At 38.6% G+C, this 10,098-nt stretch overlaps 1 protein-coding gene across 1 annotated transcript; it reads left to right on the top strand.

Moving 5' to 3' along the window:
- The first annotated feature begins 1,916 nt into the window (after positions 1 to 1,916).
- rmnd5b (required for meiotic nuclear division 5 homolog B) lies at positions 1,917 to 7,513 on the top strand. The gene is made up of 10 exons (XM_062425783.1): positions 1,917 to 2,048; positions 3,330 to 3,506; positions 3,678 to 3,820; positions 3,899 to 4,036; positions 4,197 to 4,297; positions 4,646 to 4,812; positions 5,029 to 5,194; positions 5,339 to 5,441; positions 5,528 to 5,682; positions 6,534 to 7,513. Exons 2-10 carry the CDS (start codon positions 3,368 to 3,370, stop codon positions 6,595 to 6,597), a joined length of 1,176 nt encoding a protein of 391 aa, XP_062281767.1. The 5' UTR covers positions 1,917 to 2,048; positions 3,330 to 3,367; the 3' UTR covers positions 6,598 to 7,513.
- Positions 7,514 to 10,098: the final 2,585 nt, after the last annotated feature.

Below are 10,098 nucleotides of genomic sequence, written 5' to 3' on the forward strand. Positions count from 1 at the left end.
GGAAAATATTGAGTAAAAGTGTAAAACAGTAAACTTGAAAAAGCTTTGAGGGGACAAGATGCATGTATGAATGCGTATACGTGTGTGCTGGTTATGCGATAGTGTGAACCAAAGTGCACAGAAGTGCTGATGAATTTGAACCTCTGCAGATATGGCAGCACAGCCGACTAGAGGAAGACTCAGAGGGAAAGAATGATGAGCACCTCAGCAATGGCGAGCTTTAGTCCACATCACTGATAGATTAGTCACACCAGTCCAAAGACCTCACCTACTCTCACCCTCCTCAGCAATGCAACACACAGATAAGCTATGCGTATACAATAAGCTGCGTGAGAAGACAAATGCTGAATTACCTTCAAAACCAAGAGGCTTGGCACAGAGGCTGATGGTCCGTGTCCACATGTTGAGAAAATGTCAAATGTTGTCTGGCACAACACTTCCTTATATGAGAAGACAAATAATCATGACTTACTTTTTAAAATTAATTACAGCTAATTTATCTGCCAGGATTTTATGAGAGGGATATGGTGCTAAAGAAGTCTCGAGTCTCATGACGGCTCAGTCTATTTAAGTATGACAAACAGTAAGAATATAAACATAAGATCACATTTCAAATCTATCTTTTTTGAACTGACCTAGTTGCTCTTTTAGGGTGTGATAAATTCTGCATGGCCAAGCTATATACCAGCCAGATCTTTAATATTAGCTATAGTTATTTTTTTAAATTCAAAATTAGATGGATCATTTTGAGCTACTTTAATAAAATACATACATTTCATGGAACTTTATAGTTGACCCCACTACATTTTAGAGGGAAATATTATACTTTTTATACCAACATGTATATTTGATAACACTTGGGTCAGTCTGCAGATTTCACATACAAAACATAAGATCAGCTTAATAAATGTGGTGCAATGTGGTGCATTGTTACAATTGAAATTTTCCGAGAGGATACAGAATAATTATAATTAGCTCTAATTTGACCCGTTACGAATATGTAGAAAATGTAGATTTTCATGTTGATGCATCTTTATCTTGTGACAACCTTTAAAGGATGAATTGTGAATGCCTCAAATCTGCCATGTACTACAGAGAAATCAGTCAAAATCATTTGGAAGACTCATGTAATGCAACAGAAGAGAGTAAAATAAGAGTTTTGCGATTTGGTTCCTCATTTTCTTTACTCACATGTATTGCTTGTCTCGCCATCCTGTAAGAGAGGCAAGGCAAGGCAGCTTTATTTATATAGCGCATTTCATACCCAGGGGCAACTCAATGTGCTTTACATAAAAACAAACATTTAACAGTAAGAATTGGAAACAAAAAAACATAAAAACATACAATTTGAAAAATAAATAAAACCCAATTATAGTAAAAACATGGAAACATTTAAACATACAATTAAAAACAAAACCCCCCCACTAATAATAAAAAAAATAGTAGAGAAAAAATAGAAAGAGAGAAAAATAAAATAAAAACTAGACTAGAATAGAGCATTAAATAAAATAATGATTTGCTTTAAAATCATTAAAAGGACATACAGTGCAAAAGACATTAAAATTGAAAGTGCTTTAAAAGAGCTCAATCATAAGCACAGGAGAAGAGAAAGGGATCCCTTCTCTGTTGCTCTTTCTGAGGTTTATTCCATTTTCCCTTTTAAACATTTTTTCCCCTGATGTGAACCGAAGGTCTAAGGATAGAGACAGTTGTATTGATGAGCAGACTGTAAAGCTCCCTGAAACAAATTTTTGATACTGGGCTATAGCCTACTAAATTGACTTGACTACTACTGTCCCACACTCCAATCCAGAAGGTGGCGGCAATGCACCTATAAGCTGGTTGCCACCCTCCACTAAAACCTAAAAAGGAGGAAGAAGCGCTCGCTGTAGGCCTTTGATGTCGCAGAAAAAAGACTTTTGTTGTAAAGAGCTCCGTAAACGCAGCATGCGACACAGGAAGATGCGCATGCGCAGTACGACTGCTGGTGAAGTGTTGCCATAACAGGCAAGTGGCTAACGCTAATGTTTGCTAACTAATTAAGATAGGTGAGTGGGTTTTTATTCAAACTTGTCTTAAAAATTCAGTTAAAGAGCGACACATATTTTAAGTGTTGGAAAAAATACAAAATAACGACAATAAGGTGAGTTGTCATTCTGTGCTGAAATTATTTGGGCCTTGTCAGTGAGCAGCTGGCTATCATAAACTGGCTAACAAGCTGTTAGCAATGGCGAGCTTTTGCAGCTTGCCACAAACAGGCGTTTGTTTATATCAGTTTTTCTTCATTTCTGTGACAAATATACTTACTTAGTTAACTTCTCCCACCGCTTTATATGGTTCATTGTGCCCGATCAATAAATACAAAGTTTTAAAGTCGAGGTGAAGCTTACGTTAATGTTTGTTAGCTTTGTGTTAACGTTAGGTGGACATTTTCTGTAGTCAGCGGCCAGTTAAAGCAAAACGATGGGTATCAACTGTGTACTCATCCTTTTCATAAGAAATAATCAATGTCTTAGAGCAGAACAGCTACTCAACCATAATCACTGATCAGTATTTTCTCTTGTTATCGTTACCTGATGATTACATTTACTTGATTGAAACGCTAGCGACGACTAAGGTTAGTAAACACCAGGCCGCAGAGCTCACAGTCTGCCTTTAATACTGTCGAGGCCTTGTTAGTTGTCAGCAGTGTTTCACCAGGCCAAACTTTTGATCAGGACACCGGTTTGGTTGGCTTTTCTTGTCTCGTTCAAAGAGGAATGCCTACCAGCTGTCAAATGTCATGTAAAACATTCATCATCATTGTACCCCAGGCTTGAGCTGACTTTTTCTAGATGCAGCTGTGTGACAATGAGGGGGGAGACAAAACTATATCAATGTTGTCAATTACACTGCAGGCAACTGGACACTCAATTCATGGGGTGAGATCCAAAGTCCAAATTTGTAGAACTTTCTTTTCTGTTAAATCCACGATAGCACTATTTGTGTCATCTCAAAACTGCAAACTACATGTGGGCACTGACAATGTAAACAATAACATTTGTGACTAATATATAGACCAGGCCAACATATTAAACCTTGTTAGCTGATGAGTAAAAATAAGTTGTGGTTCATTTTTGTAACTACAATGTTCTGCTCAGTGCATATATTGATCATAATTCTTTAAAAATAAAATTTAGATCATGAGGTTAAAAAGTATTGTTTTGTATTTATGTTTTTTAAAGAAAAAGACATATCATTAAATTCTTAAAAGCCCTCAAGTACCTAACTGTAATCAACTGGTTTTGACCTGTATTTTTCTTTTTTTCTGGTTTTTCCCTTTGATTCAGGTGTTGTTGTTGTGTGTGTGAGTGTTCCAGTCCGAATCATGGAACAGTGTGCATGTGTGGAGCGGGAGCTGGAGAAGGTGCTCCATCGCTTTGTAATGTACGGCCACCAATCTGAAGAGAGGCTCGATGAGCTCCTGCGCAGTGTCTGTGAGATACGAGGACAGCTAGTTGCATTTGGTAAGAGAGACTGAACACTGAATTAAATCTTACTGTTGTGATCATTTAAATTCAGTGTGCCTATCAGAAAAGAAAACAGTGCTTTGTTATTAATGCTTAATCAGTGCTTTATTGCATCTAATCACACACAGATAAAGACATACACAGTGAAAACTTTTTGTCCTTTTTCAGGTGTACAAGATGCAGACTTGTCAGTCCTATCTCAGACTATGGCCCAGTGTTGTAAGAATATCAAAGAAACAGTGCAGATGCTCGCCTCCCGACATAAGGACATCCATGGCAGTGTGTCAAAAGTGGGCAAAGCCATTGACAGGGTAAGGCCTGCCACTAACTTTATGTGATATTGTCCATTAGGCGTATAAATGCTTCACCTATGGTCTGCTTCTCTGCAGAATTTTGATGCAGAGATTAGTGCTGTGGTGGCAGAGACAGTGTGGGACACCCCAGAGAGACAGAAATATCTGAGTGAAACCATTGTGGAGCATCTGTACAGGCAAGGGATGCTCAGTGTTGCAGAGGATTTGTGTCAGGTAAACAACTATGAAACTTTGATTTGGATTTTTTGGTGTAATCCTGAATAGCTTTGTGATAACTCTGAAATTCATAAATGCAAATCTAGTGCAATATTTATTTATGTTAACTTCATGAGAATAACTTTAACTAACTGAAAATACCCATGTCTTTTTCTAGGAGTCTGGTGTAGTTATAGATATGAGTATGAAGCAGCCTTTCCTGGAACTGAACAGGATCCTTGAAGCTCTGAGGATGCAGGATCTCAGACCGGCACTAGAGTATGTTTTCTTTTCCTTTTACTGTTTTCTGCATCTACTCACTCATCATCTTGTAAAGACCTAACTATTTCCACACATTGGTAAAGATAGAAAATAAGTTAGATGACAGACGTTTCAGTTGTTTTAAGTTAAAATGTACTGCCACAAAAAAAACATTTAACACAGTGTAACCATTAAAAAAAAAAAAATCAAGAAAACAGTTTTTTTTTCATAGTTGCTAACATTTTTACCATCTGCCTGAATACTTCATGCATTTTCTATTCAGATAGTGGTACTATGATCATGCCAGCTGTGTCGCTTTTGGATGTTCTTTGCTAACTGTACTTGTCCGTGTCTGTACCTTTTCAGGTGGGCAGTGACAAATCGGCAGCGCCTTTTGGACCTGAACAGCAGTTTAGAGTTCAAATTGCACCGCTTGTACTTCATCAGCCTGCTCAGTGGGGGAATCGGCAACCAAATGGAGGCCCTGCAGTACGCCAGGCACTTTCAGCCTTTTGCCTCTCAGCACCAGAGAGGTAGGCAGTTGAAAATTGCATCATTGTGGCATTTTTGACACAAACACACAAAGACATTTAATTTGAGTCGTATTTCACTGTTTATTTAAACCTAAAATATTTTGCCTTTTGAAAGAAAGTGTTCTTGAGGCAAACACATGAATAGTATTTACCCCTGAATATTCATTTTTGTTTGTTTTTGTAATTTATCATCCCTCTATGTTTTTGTCCCTGCAGATATCCAGATCCTGATGGGCAGTCTGGTTTACCTGCGTCATGGCATCGAGAACTCTCCGTACCGTAGTTTACTGGAGACAAATCAGTGGGCTGAAATCTGTAACATCTTTACCAGAGATGCCTGCGCTTTACTGGGCCTCTCCGTAGAGTCTCCACTCAGTGTTAGGTTAGAAAACAATGAACAACACACGAGACATCATCTCTGACTTCCTTTATAGTCTATACATTTATACTCAAGCTCAGTGTTAAAAACATTTGGATCATTTTAATTTTTTTTCTCGGTTGTCTTGTGTATGTTTTTTCTCCCCAGCTTTGCATCAGGCTGTATGGCTCTGCCTGTGTTAATGAACATCAAGCAGGTGATAGAGCAGAGACAGTGCAGCGGAGTCTGGACGCACAAAGATGAGCTGCCTGTGAGTTTCTTTAGTCTTCACATTTTCCAGATATTTTGATCTTTTTTTTTCTTCATTCTCTCTCACCTTTCATTTTGTCTTGACAGATTGAAATTGACCTGGGCAAAAAGTGCTGGTACCACTCTGTTTTCGCCTGCCCGATCCTGCGGCAGCAAACCTCAGAGAGCAACCCACCTATGAAGCTCATCTGTGGCCACGTCATCTCCAGAGACGCCCTCAACAAACTGACCAATGCTGGGAAGTAAGTCGGCCATGCATAGGGAAGCAATCTTGTCACCTTTTGCCGAAAATGTGAAAGTCGTCGTTTTGAATCCAGAATAGGTCATTTGTAATTGACCAAATTAGCTTTTTAAATTTGAGGCAGGGGGTGCTGGATGAGGACTGAGAGACTGAGCCGCCAAACATTTCTCAATTCTCTGTTTAGGATTGGGTGCAATTGAAACATATTTCAACTAGTTTGGCGCTTAGTGCGCAGTTGTTGTTTTGGTGTTGGACTATAGCATGAAGTTCCAATGCTAATAGATCCAGGGTGTCTGATGAAATAATTTCACACTCTCAAAATATAATAAGGTGTGTTTTCCAATTAATTTGTCAGCAGTTGTTAGGGCTGTGCGATATGACAAAATATATCATATGATGATAGAACAAAGTCCAGTGTGATATTATATTCTAGCGTTTATTTTGTTGTGAAACCAATCACACTCTTTATGACAATATTTTTCATCATTTTAATTCATTGAATTAAAATGTGCTATATCAGGATAGGTATAGTTATCGCGATATGAGATATTGGTCATATCACAGAGCCATAGTTGTTGTGCATATAGTATCTGTGGACCCTCCTGAATGGGTCAAGACCCCAGAAACAGTACTATTTTTACGTGTTTTGACTTGTTGCCATGTGAACCCTGATGATGACCACAAGTACAAACGTGTTAATCTAACAATAAAGTTGTGACCCATTATTCCTCCTAAATAAATTGTGAAAGGTTTATAGTTAAGAGGTTGAAACAACAGATATTTTCTGTTTAAACCAACAAGCCACACACTGTAACTTCTTGCCCTCTTCACCTTCTCTTGTCTCATTTTCAGGTTGAAATGCCCGTACTGCCCCATGGAGCAGAATCCGTCACATGCCAAACAGATCTACTTTTGATACCACACACTCTCCTCATGAGTAAGGATGAAGTTACCCTGGAGCTCTTTGCGTTTCCAGGACCATTTGCTCTGGCCCTTTTCCTCAGTCCCTGGCCCTCGGCCTGTTGTTGTAAGCATTAAGGTTTTATCCCAGTGCTCCTCTGGACAACCTTGGCTATCCCGTAATCCACCTCGGACCCTCCAACTTTGCATAGTATACAGAGTCCAGTGGGGATGGTCCAACTCTAACCTGTAGTTGCGTGAGGAGCCTGTCAGTTAATGAGAAACATCCTCCCGAAGAAGCACCTCTGAAAAAGGATCATTCATTGAAACTCATTTGCAAATGCCTGCAGAGTTATAGGCTTATCTTTTTAAAGTATGTAATACTTTATAGTGTTTGTTTCCTCTGCTTTATTGACTGTTTGAGTTGGCTTACGAATGACTGCTTCTTTGTTTCCTTTTTCCTTTTTTTTTTTTTTGACAGAAGCAGTTGAATGAATGATTACGGATGGGTGTAGAGTTTGAGTAAATGATATCGATAGACAGTTTCTGATTTCAAGATGATAATAAACTATTCTATTATACACAAGAAAGGTATGTTTAGTAACAAAGTGTGCTGAAGGTTTATTATTTGCTGGTGAAGGGAACTGTGGAGGTCTTTCTTTTGAATCGAACTCTGATTGTGACCCATTATTCCTCCATAATGTAATAAAGGCCTCACGTAGCTTGAAAGTCACTGTTGGCTGATGTATCCGTTTTGATCAGTTCAACAGTTAACTCATCAATGGTGGAACAGCTTTTTTTTTTTTTTTTTTTTGTGACTGACTGCACCAGCAAGATTTTCCTCATTATAGAAGCCATTTGTCTTGTTGTATGTATGTATTTAACAAAGACAACAAAAAGGAAACAAAAAATATATACTACTGTGAAATGTGCTCTGTTTCTATTTTTCATTGCAACTGCCAGACAGGCTCATGTAAAATAGTAAATCAAACCGAACGGCAACATGCATAATCGACACTACTGCGTAAACTTTCAGAACTAACGACTCGACAGAACACATCACGGTTGTGCCATCGCCTCTCACTCTGCCCCGCACTGTGTATCCTAAGCTTGCACGCCATGTGATTTGGAGATGTAAAGTGGTGTGATGGTAGACGTATGGTCTGACTATAGGCTTGTGATTCAGCTTTACTCGTCGTGGGTGGGGAAGTCCTCTGATCATTGTGGCTGTTGTTTAATATATACTTAGAAAATGCCTCTGCTGCATAGGTTCGGCTTTTATTTGAGATGGAGTCAGAATAGAAACCTTGAAATCCATACATTTCCTCAGGGCTCATTGTAACCGTTCATACCACACTTTGCAGTTAGTATTAAAGTTATACATTTATATAAAGAGTCTTGAACAAAAAAAAAAAGATTACACATATTTCACTATTGATTCTGAGGCTGGTAGATTGGGTGTATTTGGAGTTTGTATATATTATTCAACTGGTGATGTTTCAGCTTACAATTGGGGAAAGCGTGCCACAAGGTCCAACGTTATTTGGATGTGTGTTGATGCTCCGTACTAATAGTTCCTGGTGTCCTCTTGAAAATGGTGATGTCACCTCACATCGGTGAGGCTAATTTGTTCAGCAAGCACTGCACCAGCATAGCTCACACTGACAATGCAACATATAACTCAGTTTAAAGACAAACATTTTTATCTCGGTTTAATTTGGACTGAATTAAAGTACATGTTTTGTGCGAGATTTCATTGAATTTCCTCCGTTTTTCTTTCTTTGGTTGACAATCATTCATCGCTTCTCTGAGTGTTCCTTCAGATAGACTGCTAGCGCTCTGTACTTCTGTCGTATTAATTTTGTTGAATGTTTGCGTTTCCTGCTCTTGTGTGTTATGCAACTTTTATTGTAAATATTTATCCTCTAACATGTTTCATATACTTGCATCTGAAATTAAAATAAAAATTTATACTCCAAGTCAGTTTTGGAGGCTTGCAATGGCATTCGGTGGTGGACTGCTCCTATACTTAATTTACTGTGGGTTTCACCTGATGTCGCTATAGCTGCTCACTCCTTCTTTTATTACCACTTGGTGGCGCTATTGCTGTATTATCCATACTTGAACAAAAAAGCCATGAAATCTGTTAGATCTCAAGTTATGAGGTTTTAATTTAGATGACTTTCAAAATCGGAAGCTATTTTTTCCTACATGCATTATTCACTAATATTTGATCATGTCAGATGAACAGCACTGATGGCATTCCACGCTGCAACCCTCCTACAGAGGTCTGTGAGGTAAGAATCTTTTTTTTCTCCCTCATCCCACTTCAGTAAATCACTCAACCTCTCCTGAGCTGTGCAGTTATATTAAGCCCTAGTTTATATAATGTTGTAAATGCGAAGGTTTGGGCATTGTGAGTCAGTCACAGCTCATAACTATTCAGATTATACGACCCTGCATAAAAAAATCACTTATTTACATTCTTTTGTAAAAAGTTTTTATTTACGTATACCCCTAAGCACATTTAGATCTTTTACTGTCACACCTCCATTCCTCCCAAGATATCCTTTTGCACTTAATTGTACATTTGATGGTTTCCGTAGGCGTGCCTGTTTTGTTAAGCAAACAGGGATCCTGCTATATTTCCATCTCAGCTGACCTCCCACCTCTGCTGTTTGTAATGCAGAAGGTGGTATGTGAGGGCTGGCTGGGGTTGAGCAGGGAGAGGCGGAGATAAGGATCCAAGGCTAAACCTCTAAAAGCCACATTAGTCCCAAAAGCCTCTGCCGCTCTGTTGTTCATTCTGTCATAAAGCTCCTGTCCTTGGGTTTTATTGGCACGCTCTGTGGAGATTTTAAGCCCCTTCAAAGCAGGCCATCGTCTGAGCCCTCGGGTGAATGCCATCAGCTCCACCTCTAATATTTTGACAAGTGATTTCTGGGCAGTTTCATTCAGAAAACAGAAGAGAAAAGCCTTTTTAGAGCAGTTTGCACCCAAAAAAAGAAGAAAAGGCAACCACCAACCAAACAACTTTTACACCACGTCATAACTGTTTATTATGAATCCAGAACAATCATATATATTTATACTGTACAGTTTTAATTCCAGTAAATAGACAAGAGTCACAGTATGTTGAAAGGTCGATTGAGAGCTGGCTTTTGAATGTTCGTATATTTATAATAAACAATACAGAAAAAAACAATTTCACCTATGTCATGCATTTGATGTTACTGTATGGGAAAGTGCACCACATCGCACCAATAAGCAGGGCAGTCACATTCATCTACTATCACTTTCATAGCATTCAAAAGGTGTGGAAGTGTGCCCATTTAAGACAACAGTGTGCTTGGGACACAGAGACAAAAAGGCAAATCAAGTCAAAAATTACAATTATGTACAAAATATATTGATCTCATTTGACAGGACCCAGAAACTGACAGAGATAAATCCAACATATCCAGTTTCTTAAAAGTAGTTGTCTTGATGGCAAACAAATAGCCTAAGTAACTTGGCA

Source organism: Scomber scombrus, chromosome 9, assembly GCF_963691925.1.
Source record: "Scomber scombrus chromosome 9, fScoSco1.1, whole genome shotgun sequence".
Taxonomy (NCBI): Eukaryota; Metazoa; Chordata; class Actinopteri; order Scombriformes; family Scombridae; genus Scomber; species Scomber scombrus.